General features: G+C 47.1%; 1 protein-coding gene across 1 annotated transcript in view; it reads left to right on the forward strand.

The window, feature by feature from the left end:
• The first annotated feature begins 5,964 nt into the window (after positions 1–5,964).
• LOC139253948 (probable G-protein coupled receptor 139) overlaps positions 5,965–17,322 on the forward strand; it is a 32,600-nt gene continuing 21,242 nt past the window's right edge. The window contains exons 1-2 of the mRNA XM_070873605.1: positions 5,965–6,038; positions 10,128–11,003. Coding sequence (XP_070729706.1) covers positions 5,969–6,038; positions 10,128–11,003 — 946 coding nt within the window. The 5' untranslated portion in view covers positions 5,965–5,968. The remainder of the gene's footprint in view (positions 6,039–10,127; positions 11,004–17,322) is intronic.

Raw genomic sequence — 17,322 nt, forward strand, 5'->3', positions numbered from 1 at the left:
TGGCAGGGCAGCGGGTGGCGCAGGAGGTGCCGTGGAAGCGGTTGCCACCTGCGCATATGTCTTCGCTGGCCCTGCCACCGGCGTGGATGGGGTCGCCATCACGGGGTCCCTTTAAGGGCTACACGAACCGCAAAGTCACAGGCCTTAATGGTCTTAATTGGCCTCTTATAGTAAGACTGAGCAGAGGAGCTCTTAACGAGGCACCTCTCCCCTAGTTGGCAATTGGGGAGGGGCCTTGCTCCCTTTGCTCAGTTGTCTCAATTGTTTTTTCTCAATTAATTTGGGAGAAAAAGGGCTCTCAGAGAGAGAGGGGAGAAACAGAGAGTAACAGAGAAAGAGAGAGGGGGGTGGGAAGGGGGGGGGCAGGTCTCCCCTCGCAGCTGTGGGTGGGTGCACTCCCCAGATGTCAAAACACACAATAGTCTTTGGGGTGGTCTTCGGGTGAGGGGAGAAGATGTCTTCACCTGGGGCAGCTAGAGCCACCAGGCACACACTCCTAACGATGTTTAAAGAGGTGGTAAATAAAATCTTCAGCCTGGTAGCTCCAGCTATCCTAGGCAATTGGGGGGGGGTCAATTGTGTGTGGGGCCTAGTTGTAAGCAAGGCCCCCACACACACTTCCACCCACACACACCCCCCGCGATGTTCCGGCCCTCAGTGGTCTTCTTTCCTCCCCCCACCGATACAGCAAAGTCTTTCCGGGGAAATGCACCAACACCCACCTGTAGAATGTTGTAGACTCTCCCTCCTTCCAAACAGGTTGTTGTTTTTTCCCCCTCTCTCCAACTCTCTGTAGTTGTAATAAATGTTAAAATGTTTCTGTGCTCCTCCTCTCCCTCCGGATGTTGAATGGGTAGCAAGCTAGCCCTTTCCTCCTCTTCCTGGGCTGGTCTCAGGGCTCACTCCAGGCCTTCCAAACAGGAGCTAAGGTTGGTAGCTCCTCTCCTCACTGCAGCTCAGCTCCAACTGAGCAGGACACGCCTCCACTGCTCCACAATTGGTCCTTGTGCATGAAACTCTTTTAGAAAACTCTTTTGAGTTTACCTGAAAAACATAAACATTAAACCGTGCCACCCGCCTGGGTGACACAGCAGACATTTTCAAGGTCCCTTTTTTTTTCCTTTTTTTGTGTTTTTTTTTTCTTTGTTTTTTTTTGATCGCTAAAATCACATTTTTCCAAGTGCCCCCTATAAAAGGAGAGGGGGACACTAAAAGCACCGGCAATTAAAACAAATTAAACTCTAAAAATCCCAAAAAGTTAGTTTGCAGGTGCAGCAGGTAATCAGGAAGGAAAATGGGATGTTGGCCTTCATTGCGAGAGGGATGGAGTACAAAAGCAGGGAGGTCCTGCTGCAACTGTATAGGGTATTGGTGAGGTCGCACCTGGAGTACTGCATGCAGTTTTGGTCACCTTACTTAAGGAAGGATATACTGGCTTTGGAGGGGGTACAGAGACAATTCACGAGGCTGATTCCGGAGATGAGGGGGTTACCTTATGATGATAGATTGAGTAGACTGGGTCTTTACTCGTTGGAGTTCAGAAGGATGAGGGGTGATCTTTTCGAAACATTTAAAATAATAAAAGGGATAGACAAGATAGAGGCAGAGAGGTTGTTTCTACTGGTCGGGGAGACTAGAACTAGGGGGCACAGCCTCAAAATACAGGGGAGCCAATTTAAAACCGAGTTGAGAAGGAATTTCTTCTCCCAGAGGGTTGTGAATCTGTGGAATTCTCTGCCCAAGGAAGCAGTTGAGGCTAGCTCATTGAATGTATTCAAATCACAGATAGATAGATTTTTAACCAATAAGGGAATTAAGGGTTACCGAGAGAGGGCGGGTAAGTGGTGCTGAGTCCACGGCCAGATCAGCCATGATCTTGTTGAATGGCGGAGCAGGCTCAAGGGGCTAGATGGCCTACTCCTGTTCCTAATTCTGATGTTATGTTCTTATGTGACCCCTTTGTACTCGCTGTAAGTACAGACACACTCTGTAACTCCCTGTTTACTCCCTGTAAGTACTGACCCACTGTGTGACTCTCGCTGAGTAGTCTCTTTAAGTACTGACCCACTCTGTGATTCCCCCTGTGTCGTCTCTGTAAGTATTGACCCAATCTGTGACTCCGCCTGTGTAGTCTCTGTAAGTACAGACCCACTCTGTGACTCCCTGTTTACTCGCTGTAAGTACAGACCCACTCGGTGACTCCCTGTTTACTCCCTGTAAGTACAGACCCACTCTGTGATTCCCCCTGTGTAGTCTCTGTAAGTACTGACCCACTCTGTGATTCCCCCTATGTCGTCTCTGTAAGTACTGACCCACTCTGTGATTCCCCCTGTGTAGTCTCTGTAAGTACTGACCCACTCTGTGATTCCCCCTGTGTAGTCTCTGTCAGTACTGACCCACTCTGTGATTCCTGTGTCGTCTCTGTAAGTACTGACCCACTCTGACTCTCCCTGTGTAGTCTCGAAGTGCTGACCCACTCTGTGATTCCCTCTGTGTAGTCTCTAAGTACTGACCCTCTCTGTGACTCCCCCTGTGTAGTCTCTGTAAGTACTGACCCACTCTGTGATTCCCCCCTGTGTAGTCTCTGTCAGTACTGACCCACTCTGTGATTCCCCTGTGTAGTCTCTGTAAGTACTGACCCACTCTGTGATTCCCCCTGTGTAGTCTCTGTAAGTACTGACCCACTCTGTGATTCCTGTGTCGTCTCTGTAAGTACTGACCCACTCTGACTCTCCCTGTGTAGTCTCGAAGTGCTGACCCACTCTGTGATTCCCTCTGTGTAGTCTCTAAGTACTGACCCTCTCTGTGACTCCCCCTGTGTAGTCTCTGTAAGTACTGACCCACTCTGTGATTCCCCCCTGTGTAGCCTCTGTAAGTACTGACCCAGTCTGTGACTCCCCCTGTGTAGTCTCTGTAAGTACTGACCCACTCTGTGATTCCCCCTGTGTAGTCTCTGATAGCAATGGGAGTGTGAGGGGTATTCTGGGCCATGAGTTTACAGATTGTCCTCTCCTGCTGATGGTGCATCATGGATGCCCACTTTTAAACGGCTATTTCTGTGCTGAATCTACATCAATGATTTAGATGAAGGAATTGAGTGTAATATCTCCAAGTTTGCAGATAACATGAAGCTGGGTGGCGGTGTGAGCTGTGAGGGGGACGCTAAGAGGCTGCAGGGTGACTTGGACAGGTTAGGTGAGTAGGCAAATGCATGGCAGATGCAGTATAATGTGGATAAATGTGAGGCTATCCACTTTGCTGGCAAAAACATGAAGGCAGAATATTATCTGAATGGCAGCAAATTAGGAAATGGAGAGGTGCAACGAGACCTGAGTGTCATGGTACATGAGTCATTGAAAGTTGGCATGCAGGTACAGCAGGCGGTGAAGAAGGCAAATGGTATGTTGGCCTTCATAGCGAGGGGATTTGAATATAGGAGCAGGGAGGTCTTACTGCAGTTGTACAGGGCCTTGGTGAGGCCTCACCTGGAATATTGTGTTCAGTTTTGGTCTCCTCATCTGAGGAAGGATGTTTTTGCTATTGAGGGAATACAGCGAAGGTTCACCAGACTGATTCCTGGGATGGCAGGACTGACATATGAGGAGAGACTGGATCGACTGGGTTTGTATTCACTGAAGTTTAGAAAGATGAGAGGGGATCTCATAGAAACATATAAAATTCTGACGGGACGGGACAGGTTAGATGCAGGATGAATGTTCCCGATGTTGGGGAAGTCCAGAACCAGGGGACAACAGTTTAAGGATAAGGGGTAGGCCATTTAGGACTGAGGTGAGGAGAAACTGCTTCACTCAGAGAGTTGTTAACCTGTGGAATTCTCTTCCGCAGAAAGTTGTTGATGCCAGTTCGTTAGATATATTCAAGAGGGAGTTAGGTATGGCCCTTATGGCTAAAGGGATCAAGGGGTATGGAGAGAAAGCAGGAAAGGGGTACTGAGGGAATGATCAGCCATGATCTTATTGAATGGTAGTGCAGGCTCGAAGGGCCGAATGCCTACACCTGCACCTATTTTCTATGTTTCTATGTCTCTATCCCATTGATCACAGTGGTAATGCCACACAGCACGATGGAGGGTGTTGTTCGTGTGAAGACAGAACTTTGTCCCCACATTGACTGTGTTGTGGTCACTGCTACCAGTAATGTCTGTGAGAGGTAGATTGGGGAGGACGAGTTCAGGTCTGTTTCCATGGTGTTGGTTCTCTCACCATTTGCCACATGCCCAGTCTGGCAGCTTTGTCCTTCATGACTCGGCTGGCTCTGTCAGTAGTGGATCTACCGAGCCACTCTTGGTGATGGACATTGAAATCTCCAACTCAGGGTACATTCTCTGACGTTGTTACTCTCAATGCTCCTTCCAAGTGTTGTTCAACATGGAGGGTTCCTCAACTGAGGGCGGGCGATATCTGGTAAACAGCATGTGCTTTCCCTGTACTAACTGTTTGACCTAATTCCACAAGAACTCATATGATCGAGAGTCAATGTTAGGAATCTCAGAGCCAATCCTTTCCGACTGTTACACAAATGTGCCCCAACTCCACTGGGGCTGTGCTGCTGGAGGAAGTGGACCAACACTGGGATGGTGTTGGGAGAATCCACAATGTTGACTGCTAGGGATGGATCTCTGAATAAGATTATGATTATACAAGACTTCAATGTTTCGAGAGCATTTCATGGTGTTTTGAGATATTTACAGAGTACTTATCTCAATGGTTAATATTTAAGCAATTTCCTTTGGTTCCTTGGGATCAAACCTTTGCTTCTTTTATTATTCCTCCCCTCGATAAAGGAGATGCTTGACTGGGTAAGGTCATTCTTTACAAATAACCTGTTGTTCCTGTTCGAGTGTCAGATAATATAGACCGTCCCGGGAATGGAATTCCTGGACTGAAGTGGAAGGACTGTAATCTAGAGGGCTAGGAATGGAATTCCTGGACTGAAGTGGAAGGACTGTAATCTAGAGGGCTTGGAATGGAATTCCTGGACTGAAATGGAAGGACTGTAATCTAGAGGGCCTAGGAATGGAATTCCTGGACTGAAGTGGAAGGACTGTAATCTAGAGGGCTTGGAATGGAATTCCTGGACTGAAGTGGAAGGACTGTAATCTAGAGGGCTTGGAATGGAATTCCTGGACTGAAGTGGAAGGACTGTAATCTAGAAGGCTTGGAATGGAATTCCTGGACTGAAGTGGAAGGACTATAATCTAGAGGGCTTGGAATGGAATTCCTGGACTGAAGTGGAAGGACTGTAATCTAGAGGGCTTGGAATGGAATTCCTGGACTGAAGTGGAAGGACTGTAATCTAGAGGGCTTGGAATGGAATTCCTGGATTGAGGCTGGAGTTGTGTCACGTACGCGAATCCGATTGATCCATTACAGCGACCATCGCTCAGATACTGCCGTTTGGGAACATTTATTGATTGGGAATGTTTTGACCCTGCTGGCCTGGGATCCAATGCATCAGAGAACAAGGTTGCTGCAATCTGACTTTTCATCTTTTATCCCTCCTTTGTTTCTGTCACTTTCGCATCTTTTGTTCTCAATTTTAATTCAAGACAGGAATATAAACTATGTTATCTTTGTCCTCGGTATTTTATAGGTGTATAAAAAATCGCACATTATCTCACTTTTAATTTAAAACTGTGTACAATACGGTGAGCTGGATTAAGTTGCAGTGAAATTTTGTGATGACATTGGTTCAATGAGTCTGTTTGTTCAATGTCTGTGATTAATGTCAGTTACAGTGATGCCTAATGATGTCATCTGGGATTTCCCTCTGCTCAATGTAAGGAGCTCCCTTCAATGTTTCACCTCACACAATCAACAGGTCTCCTCCAGCACAGATACCAGAAGTGAGTCACAGAAGGGAAGTCATGGTTGTGTCTCGCATCCCACCAGCGCCTCCCATGTCTGATGAATTTCTAGCCATGTTTGATAGATGGGCTCTAGAAGGCATGATAAGAAAATTATTGATCGACATACAACATATTTACTATCCTCTACTCGCTGCTTTTGGTGTTCCGAGTAAGTATCTATGTTCAATTATTAAATATATAAATCATGTTTCACTGTAATATCATTCTTGCTCTGTACCAAGGGATAATCAGTTATTAATGGTATTCTATTGCATTTTGTTTATGCACGTGTTGTTGTTTAAAAATAATGGGACATCCTCACTGCTGTTAGTGTATCTGGTACCTCGCTGTTAGTGTATCTCGTACCTCATTGTTAGTGTATCTGGTACCTCACTGTTAGTGTATCTGGTACCTCGCTGTAAGTGTATCTGGTACCTCGCTGTAAGTGTATCTGGTACCTCACTGTTAGTGTATCTGGTACCTCACTGTTAGTGTCCCTGGTACCTCACTGTTAGTGTCCCTGGTACCTCACTGTTAGTGTATCTGGTACCTCACGGTTAGTGTATCTGGTACCTCACGGTTAGTGTATCTGGTACCTCACTGTTAGTGTATTTGGTACCTCACTGTTAGTGTATCTGGTACCTCACGGTTAGTGTATCTGGTACCTCGCTGTTAGTGTATCTGGTACCTCGCTGTTAGTGTATCTGGTACCTCACTGTTAGTGTATCTGGTACCTCGCTGTTAGTGTATCTGGTACCTCGCTGTTAGTGTATCTGGTACCTCACTGTTAGTGTATCTGGTACCTCGCTGTTAGTGTATCTGGTACCTCGCTGTTAGTGTATCTGGTACCTCTCTGTTAGTTTATCTGGTACGTCACTGTTAGTGTATCTGGTACCTCACTGTTAGTGTATTTGGTACCTCGCTGTTAGTGTATCTGGTACCTCACTGTTAGTGTATCTGGTACCTCGCTGTTAGTGTATCTGGTACCTCGCTGTTAGTGTATCTGGTACCTCACTGCTAGTGTATCTGGTACCTCACTGTTAGTGTATCTGGTACCTCACTGTTAGTGTATCTGGTACCTCACTGTTAGTGTATCTGGTACCTCACTGTTAGTGTATTTGGTACCTCGCTGTTAGTGTATCTGGTACCTCGCTGTTAGTGTATCTAGTACCTCGCTGTTAGTGTATCTGGTACCTCGCTGTTAGTGTATCTGGTACCTCACTATTAGTGTATCTGGTACCTCACTGTTAGTGTATCTGGTACCTCACTGTTAGTGTATCTGGTACCTCACTGTTAGTGTATCTGGTACCTCACTGTTAGTGTATCTGGTACCTCACTGTTAGTGTATCTGGTACCTCACTGTTAGTGTATCTGGTACCTCGCTGTTAGTGTATCTGGTACCTCGCTGTTAGTGCATCTGGTACCTCGCTGTTAGTGCATCTGGTACCTCGCTGTTAGTGTATCTGGTACCTCGCTGTTAGTGTATCTGGTACCTCACTGTTCGTGTATCTGGTACCTCACTGTTAGTGTATCTGGTACCTCGCTGTTAGTGTATCTGGTACCTCACTGTTAGTGTAACTGGTACCTCACTGTTAGTGTATCTGGTACCTCACTGTTAGTGTATCTGGTACCTCGCTGTTAGTGTATCTGGTACCTCACTGTTCGTGTATCTGGTACCTCACTGTTAGTGTATCTGGTACCTCGCTGTTAGTGTATCTGGTACCTCGCTGTTAGTGTATCTGGTACCTCACTGTTCGTGTATCTGGTACCTCACTGTTAGTGTATCTGGTACCTCACTGTTAGTGTATCTGGTACCTCGCTGTTAGTGTATCTGGTACCTCACTGTTAGTGTATCTGGTACCTCACTGTTAGTGTATCTGGTACCTCACTGTTAGTGTATCTGGTACCTCGCTGTTAGTGTATCTGGTACCTCGCTGTTAGTGTATCTGGTACCTCACTGTTAGTGTAACTGGTACCTCACTGTTAGTGTATCTGGTACCTCACTGTTAGTGTATCTGGTACCTCGCTGTTAGTGTATCTGGTACCTCGCTGTTAGTGTATCTGGTACCTCACTGTTACTGTATCTGGTACCTCGCTGTAAGTGTATCTGGTACCTCGCTGTTAATGTATCTGGTACCTCGCTGTTAGTGTATCTGGTACCTCACTGTTAGTGTATCTGGTACCTCGCTGTTAGTGTATCTGGTACCTCGCTGTTAGTGTATATGTTACTTCGCTGTAAGTGTATCTGGTACCTCAGTGTTAGTGTATCTGGTACCTCACTGTTAGTGTATCTGGTACCTCAATGTTAGTGTATCTGGTACCTCACTGTTAGTGTATCTGGTACCTCACTGTTAGTGTATCTGGTACCTCACTGTTCGTGTATCTGGTACCTCCCTGTTAGTGTATCTGGTACCTCACTGTTAGTGTATCTGGTACCTCACTGTTCGTGTATCTGGTACCTCACTGTTAATGTATCTGGTACCTCGCTGTTAATGTATCTGGTACCTCGCTGTTAGTGTATCTGGTACCTCGCTGTTAGTGTATCTGGTACCTCGCTGTTAGTGTATCTGGTACCTCACCGTGCTGTCGGCTATTGATTCTTTAAATGATATTGCTCCATCAAGATTCAAATGTTCTGTATTGAACTCAAGCAAAGATATTGGAAGAGACACTTTATTTCCTGAATTTGAGAATCCTCGCTGCACTGCACATTTGTATCAGATCAGAAGCAGGTTTTCTAAGTTTCGGGAACTTGCCACCAAATGACGACAGGTGATTGACCTGAAGCGGTCACTGTGTTTCTCTCTCCTCTGATGCTGCCTGACCTGTTGATTATCTCTCGGATTTTCTATTTTTATTTCAGACGTTCATCATCCACAGTATTTTACTGTTGTGTTCACCGAATGCTCGCCATGTTTACTTACACACAGTGCGAAGAACAAATCCTGACAGATCATACACACCTTCTTAAATCACTGAAATATCTCCTATTTTCTATGTTTCTCCTATTTTCTATGTTTCTATGTTTCGAATCATTCAGTTCCAGCCAGTGCCTCATGTTCCACATTCTCCAGTTCTGCATTACTGCCACTGCTTCTGATGGTTGGAACAGATTTATCCGGGTCATTTTCATTCTCACTAAATGCTCATTCAGTCAGATTTCCAGACATTTATTTGCAATCTTTGTTTTGAGTTTACAATTGCCTCTCATGTATGTCTGCCACAGCTCAGTGGGTCTCTCAGTGAGAATCGGAGTAATTCTCTATTGTACCCTGCTTTCATTCAGCATAAAGAATGTCAGCTGATTGTAACTGAAGTATTAATGATCAAACAATCCTTTGATATTTTTCCATCTAATATACGATGCACAAGTTGGAAACCAGCATGTGAAAGAAAACAAGAATAACTCATATCCATTTGTGTTCAGATACTTTACAGAAACATTGGGCAGCACTTTACCTGTGGAATAAGTCGTCCGAATTCGATGCTAAAACAAAGCATTTAGTTGGACATTCCCTGGTCAATGATAACCATTTATTTTATTCAGAGTCCATTCTTTGCCATGTTATTCGGAAATTCTTTCTTTCAATGAGCGACAATTTCAACAAAAAGGTGTAAAGCTCATTGTTCAATACACTTCCTGCAGCCCAGTTATCTTTCTAACTGCTGTACATTTGTATTTAATAACCTAACATCGTCATATTAGCTTCATACATTTTAAGTAGAACCACCTGTAATTATTGCACGCCACAATTGCAGTCGATGTTTATTTCTGTTACACTCACTTTCAGTTCGAATTAGAATCCATATCCTCAGCAGGAGCAAGAATACAATGAGGGTCTCCCTCCCTCTCCCCCTATCACCGCCCTCTCCCACCAACACAGCGGCACAGAAGTGAATCTCACCGCTCTCGGTGCTGACTGATCCCGGGACACGAAGGCTTCCTGAGAGGTTCTTGACCCGTGTGTCCCTGTTACCTTGGGCAGTGTTGTTGCCTGCTGAGCTAAAGGTAGATCTATCATTTAATGTCTCATTGATCAAACATCTGTTCATTTCATGTTGTCTTTATCCCCATTTCATTTATTGATTCCTTATTATTTTTGCAATAAACCCTGCATTCATTTCCTCAGGTACGAGAATTAGATTATATCATTTCATGTCACTAATGATTTGCAGATTGCAGACCGAATCCCATCAATCTTCTGCTCTTGCTCCCAGCCTGATGTTTAATTTAACTGGTTATTTCCTTTCCTCACAGTGAACTTAGTGACGATAATGATCCTGTCCCGGGGAAAGTGTGGACTCTCCAAATGTGTCACTCGTTACCTGGTGGCCATGGCAACAACGGATCTACTGGTCGTGATCCTGGATCTGATACTGAGGCACATTCCGATTCGTTATGAGGAACAGTTTATTTTCGTGTATTCCATCCCCCTGTGTAATATCCACGCCGTCCTGCTCTATGCAGCCACAGACTGTTCTGTCTGGTTCACCATCACTTTCACCTTCGATCGATTTGTGGCCATTTGTTGCCAGAAGCTGAAAACTAAATATTGCACCGAGAGAACGGCGGCTGTGGTTCTGGGAACAGTGACTGTGCTGAGCTGTTTAAAGAACATACCCTGGTATTTTATGTTCACAGGTTGGTATGTGCTTGGTAACAACCCCTGGTTTTGTTACACTAATTATGCATCACTGGGCTGGGCAGTATTCGAACTACTTCATTATATTCTAACCCCGTGTGTCCCATTTATTCTGATCCTGCTGCTCAATGCTCTCACTGTCAGACACATTTTACTGGCCAGCAGAGCTCGCAGGAGACTCCGGGGTCACAGCAGTGGGGAGAGTCCCAGAGACCCCGAGATGGAGAGTCGCAGAAAATCCATGATTTTATTGTTTGTTATCTCGGGGAATTTCATCCTGCTATGGGCAATGTATATGGTGGTTCTTGTGGCAAACCGGCTTGTTTGGATTTCACATCTTGTATTTATACCTGCGTTAGTAACTGAACTGGGTTACATGCTGCAGCAGCTGAGTTGCTGTACAAACACTGGGATTTACGCCGTGACACAGACTAAGTTCCGGGAGCAGTGGAAGAATGTGCTGAAATATCCCTTTGTTGTAATTGTAAAATGCATTAAACGATAAGAAGCAGCAGAGACTTTACAGCCTCAGAACTCAATGCCACCAGATAATGGGGGGGAAATCCCGGTTGGGGGCTTCCTTCGGACAAATGCCTCCGACCGGAGGATATTTTACGTAAACCTTCGATTCCCATCCGAGACCTTCATTCCATGTGTAGCGTTAGGGAAATGGCCTTCCCCATACGTACAGTAAAGCTGGAGTCACATGGGCCTGAAGCACCAATCACGCTGCAGTATTCTCAGTGATAATAATGGCAACTCGCTTTTTCAGAGTTCCCAATATTATCAATGTGAATAAACACCTCAATATTGAAAAGCAACAGAATAAATTAAAAACACATCACATATTTAAAATTAATTGAAATTAAAGTCAATTAAATGTTTTGTTAAAAAAATGTTTTGGAATTTTTTTAACATGTTTCAATAAGGTTTAAAATAAATGATCCTTGGTGGAAAGGGTTTTTACTGTAAAAATATGTATTTAAGTTTATTTTTGATATGTTTTCGAACTCTTACACTGGTAAAAGTAATGTATCGACCTGCTTTTACCTGGTTTAAGAGTTTGAAGGACATTCTCTGGGCATGATTTGGGCAAATGACCCAATCTCACCCACACAAATGGTCTTCTCCCCGGGATTTGGAGAATCCATATGGAGAAATCTTTGACAGATCGGAAAAGCCGGTTTCCGGGGCATGTACACTTGGGCCTGACCTGGTGAGGCCGGAATTTAAGGCCCATTGTGTCCGAGCCACTCTCCCTCATGGTGAATATTATCACACTCACTCACACACTGTCTACACAGGGCTCCCTGGGCGGGGAGTGACAATCTGTCAGGATCCTCTGCAAGGTCAGCAGTGACCTGCAAAAGGATGGCACCCCCTAAAGTACCACCTAAAGTAGCTGGTCTCCCGCCTGCACTAAGGTGGCAACATCCGTTGCCTAGACAATGGGATAGTGTTCCTCAGGACCACTCCCTGCCTCACATATGGATGTTCTCACTCGCGCTCGGCACAGCATATACAGCTCTGGTACCCAGCACAAAGCTGGCGGCAGGATCTATTCCCATTGGCTGGTTGATGTCACTGACCTTCCCCTTCCCAGAAGTGAGGCCAGGTGAGTTACAGCGAGAGTCGAGGTCAGCAGCAGATAGAGATTTGTTCACCAAAGCAGTGAGTGAGTGGCTAGGGGGAGCCACTCGGCCCGGCCCTGCACCAATCCCCACAACCCAGCATGGTAAGGAGGAGGTCCAACACCAGGTACGATGGCAGCTCCTGTCGGCCAGGCTTTCCATCAGTGCCTGAATCTGACTGCAAGAGACCTACGTCTGTCTTCACTAATCGTTTTCTCTTCACATATCTGTGGAAGCTTTTGCAGTAAATAGGAGCACGATTAGTCCATTGAGCCCCTCGAGCCTGCTCTGCCATGCAAGATCATGGCAGATGGAGGCTTGTAATAAATGCACCGAAAGAATCCTGGGCGATTTTAACCTACATATTGATTGGACAAAGCAAATTGGCCAGCGTAGCCCCGAGGAAGAGTTCATAGAGTGTATCCTGGATGGTTTCCTTGAACAGCATGTTGCAGATCCAACCAGCGAGCAGGCTATCTTAGATCTGGTGCAGTGAAATGAATGACCATAACATGGTTCAATTTGAAATTCTGTTGGGCGGTGAGTAAGTTAGTTCTCAAACCAGTGTCCTAAGCTTAAATTATTGAGAAAACAAAGGTATGGGGGCAGAGTTGGCTAAAGTGGACTGGGAAAATAGATTAAAGTACGGGACGGTTGATGATCAGTGGCAGACATTTAAGGAGATATTTCTTAACTCGCAACTAAAATATATCCCAATGAGATGGAAAGACTGTAAGAGAACGGATAACCATCCGTGCCTAACTGAGGAAATAAGGGTCGGCATCACATTGAAAACAAGGGCCTGCAATGGGCCAAGATCAGTGGGAGACCAGAGGATTGGGAAACGTTTAAAAGCCAGCAAAGAACAAATACAAAATTGACAAAGAGAGGGAAGATAGAGTATGAAAGGAAACAAGCACGAAATATAAAAACACAGTAAGAGTTTCTACAGGTACATAACAAGGAAAACAGTGGCTAAAGTAAATGTTCCTCCCCTGGAGGATGAGACTGGGGAATGGTCGAGACATTGAACAAATATATTGTATCCGTCTTCACTGTAGAAGCCACTGAAACACCCCAATAGTGGATAAGCAAGGGGCTGTAGGGAGGTTGGAACTTCATACAATCACTATCGCTAATGAAGTAGTACTCAGTAAAATAATGGGACTAAAGGCGTACAAGTCCCCTGTGTCATGTATTTAACCATCTTGTAATGATTTGGTCATGTAACTGTAACTCATGCACACTGTACCTGTACCCTAGAAATGCACACCCTGACCACAGGGGGTCAACTTGCGGGAGACACTCCTCACCTGGGTTTCCAGGTATAAAAGGGCAGGTCCCACCCAGGGTCAGTACTCCTTAGTCCTGCCAATAAAGGTGAAGGTCACAGAGTGACCGTGTCTGATATATCCATGCCTCGTGTGAGTTTGTAGTAAGGTGCAGAGACACTACATTTGGGGACGAGAAACGGGAATCACCGAACCACGAGGATGGCCACCGGTGGCACAGAGGAACGTTACTGTGTGGGTGAGGACTGGGATGACTTTGTGGAAAGACTCCAGCAGAGCTTTGTCACAAAGGACTGGCTGGAAGAGACAGCGGCTGACAAGCGGAGGGTGCATCTACTGACCAGCTGTGGTCCACAGACGTATGCATCTACTGACCAGCTGTGGTCCACAGACGTATGCATCTACTGACCAGCTGTGGTTCACAGACGTATGCATCTACTGACCAGCTGTGGTCCACAGACGTATGCATCTACTGACCAGCTGTGGTCCACAGACGTATGCACCTACTGACCAGCTGTGGTCCACAGACGTATGCATCTACTGACCAGCTGTGGTCCACAGACGTATGCATCTACTGACCAGCTGTGGTCCACAGACGTATGCATCTACTGACCAGCTGTGGTCCACAGATATATGCATCTACTGACCAGCTGTGGTCCACAGACGTATGCATCTACTGACCAGCTGTGGTCCACAGACGTATGCACCTACTGACCAGCTGTGGACCACAGACGTATGCGCTGATGAAAGACCTGCTCGCACCCCAAAAGCCGGCGGACAAGTCTTTTGAAGAGCTCAGCCAACTGATCAGTGAGCATCTCAAGCCGGCAAGTAGTGTACACATGGCCTACACCGGTTCTACTCTCACCGGCACCGGGAGGGACAAAACATCTCGGACTTCGTGGCGGACCTGCAGTGCTTGGCCAGTTTCTGTAAGTTCTCTGATGCCTGCAGGGGGAGATATTAAGGGACTTTTGCCATCGAGGGCATTAATCATGCCAGCATTTCCAGGAAGCTCATAGAGACCAAGCACTTGACTTTAGAAGGGGCGGCGTTGAAAGCTCAGACCTTTATGGCAGGGGAAGAGGAGACCAAGCAAATTTACGCACGCAACCCTGGTCCCAACGTGGCGATGGACCAGGGAGTTAACATGGTGAAAACTGCTCGGGACCCCGCAGGCAGGCAAGGGCATTTCGAAACCACCCAGGCAGCAACAGGCTCTAGGGTGGGCCTGCAACAAGGACAATGGAGAGGGGATTGGCAATTCACGCCATCTCGAGGAACAATGCGTCCCGCGATAGGACCATTAACACCCACCATCAGAGTGCTTAGAAACAGCCAAATGGGCAATCAGAGGGGAATGCTGGGTAATAGTCCCTTTGTTAACCGCAATCTCAATCTCAGCTCATGCTGGAGATGTGGGGGATAGACACACTGCAAGAAGCTGCAGATTCCAGCAATATACCTGTAGGATTTGTAATATCAGTGGACACTTGGCCAGGATGTGCAAAAAGACAGTAGCGAGGCTAATCTGTGAGACAGAGGAACCAGACGAGGGATCTGCAATGCAGGATGATGCCTGGGGTAAAGCCATGGATGCTGAAGTTCAGCGGGTTCACGTGGCTGACGTCCACAGCTCATACATTAAACGCCACCCATGATGATGAAAGTCTTACTGAATGGCATCCCGGTGCACATGGAGCTGCATACGGGAGCTAGCCAGTCACTCATGAGTGCCCAACAATTTAAGAGACTATGGCCACACAGAGCTAGCAGGCCCAAACTGGAACGCATTGAGACGCAGCTACGGACTTACACCAAAGAGATCATCCCAGTGCTGGGCAGTGCAAACTTGGTGGTAACATATAATGGATCAAAGACCCGGCTGCCACTCTGGGTCGTTCCGGGAAATGGCTCCGTGCTTTTGGGGAGGAGTTGGCTAGCTGGGATGAAATGGAAATGGGGGGAAGTGCACGTCATTTCATCCGTGGAGCAAAGTTCATGCTCACAGGTCCTGCAAAAATTCAGGTCACTGTTTCAACCCGGTGTCGGAACGTTCAAGGGCACTAAAGTAGTGATACACATCACTCCGGGCACCAGACCAGTGCACCACAAGGCCAGAGCGGTGCCGTATGTGATGCATAAAAATATTGATTGTGAATTGGACAGGCTCAGAGAGGGCATAATTTCGGCCGTTGAATTCAGCGACTGGGCCAGTCCCATCGTTCCTGTGTTTAAAGCAGACGGCTCGGTCAGGATTTGTGGCGACTACAAAGCCACCATCAACCGAGTGTCGCTGCAAGACCAATACCCGCTCCCGAGAGCAGAGGACCTTTTTGCCACACTGGCAGGTGGTAAGCTGTTCACGAAGCTGGACCTCACTTTGGCCGACATGACTCAGGAACAGACTGAAGAATCCAAGCTTCTGACCATCACGACACACAAGGGATTATTTATCTACAACAGGTGTCCGTTTGGCATTCGTTCGGCAGCAGCTATCTTTCAGAGAAACATGGAAAGTTTGCTCAAGTCCATCCCTGGAACGATTGTGTTCCAAGACGACATTCCCATAATGGGTCGAGACACCGAGGAACACCTCCACAACCTGGAGGAGATGCTACGCCGATTGGACCGGGTAGGCTTGCGGCTGAAAAAGGCCAAGTGTGTGTTTTTGACCCCAGAGGTCGAGTTTTTGGGCAGGAGGGTTGCTGTACATGGGATCAGGCCCACTGAATCAAAAACTGAGGTGATTCACCGGGCACCCAGGCCTGGAAACACGTCGGAGCTGTGATCATTCCTGGGACTTTTGAACTATTTCGGGAACTTTCTGCCGAACTGAAGCACATTGTTGGAGCCGTTACACATGTTCCTGCGTAAAGGTTGTGAATGGTTTTGTGGGGACTGTCAAGAACGGGCTTTCAATAAGGCGAGGAACTGCTGTGTTCCAACAAACTGTTGACCTTGTATGACCCCTGTAAAAAACTGGTTTTAACATGCGATGCGTCATCCTACGGGGTTGGGTGTGTGTTGCAGGGTAACGATGACGGCCAACTCCAACCAGTGGCTTACACCTCCAGGTCGCTCTCCCAGGCAGAGCGTGGATACGGCGCAGTCGAGAAGGAGGCACTCGCGTGTGTGTACGGTGTGAAAAAGATGCACCAGTACCTCTTCGGTAGACGGTTCGAGCTAGAGACGGACCACAAGCCGTTAACATCCCTGTTGTCCGACAGCAAGGCTGTCAATGCTAATGCATCAGCTCACATACAGCGTTGGGCCCTCACACTGGCTGCGTATGACTACACCATACGGCACCGGCCAGGCACCGAAAACTGCGCTGACGCACTCAGCAGGCTCCCACTGGGCACCACCGAGGGGGCGTCAGAGCAGAGCGCCAAGATGGTCATGGCCGTTGAGGCTTTTGACACTGCGGGCTCCCCCATCACAGCCCACCAGATCAAACTCTGGACCAACAGGGACCCCCTCCTATCCATGATAAAGAAATGTGTCCTGACTGGGGATTGGGCGCCCGCACATGGGGCGTGCCCCGAGGAGGTCAGACCGTTTCACAGACGGATGGATGAACTCTCCATCCAAGCCAACTGCCTGTTATGGGGCAGCCGGGTATTTATGCCCCAGAAAGGAAGGGAAGCGTTCATCAGGGAACTCCACAGCGAGCACCCTGGCATCGTGTTAATGAAGGCCATTGCCCGGTCACATGTATGGTGGCCGGAGATTGACTCAGACCTGGAACACTGGGTTCGCAGGTGCACGACGTGTGCCCAGCTGGGCAATGCCTCCAGGGAGGCCCCACTCAGCCCGTGGCCCTGGCCCACCAGCCCATGGTCACGTATTCACATAGACTATCTGGGCCCGTTCATGGTGAAAAT

The sequence above is a fragment of the Pristiophorus japonicus genome, unplaced genomic scaffold (assembly GCF_044704955.1).
Source record: "Pristiophorus japonicus isolate sPriJap1 unplaced genomic scaffold, sPriJap1.hap1 HAP1_SCAFFOLD_520, whole genome shotgun sequence".
Classification (NCBI taxonomy): domain Eukaryota; kingdom Metazoa; phylum Chordata; class Chondrichthyes; family Pristiophoridae; genus Pristiophorus; species Pristiophorus japonicus.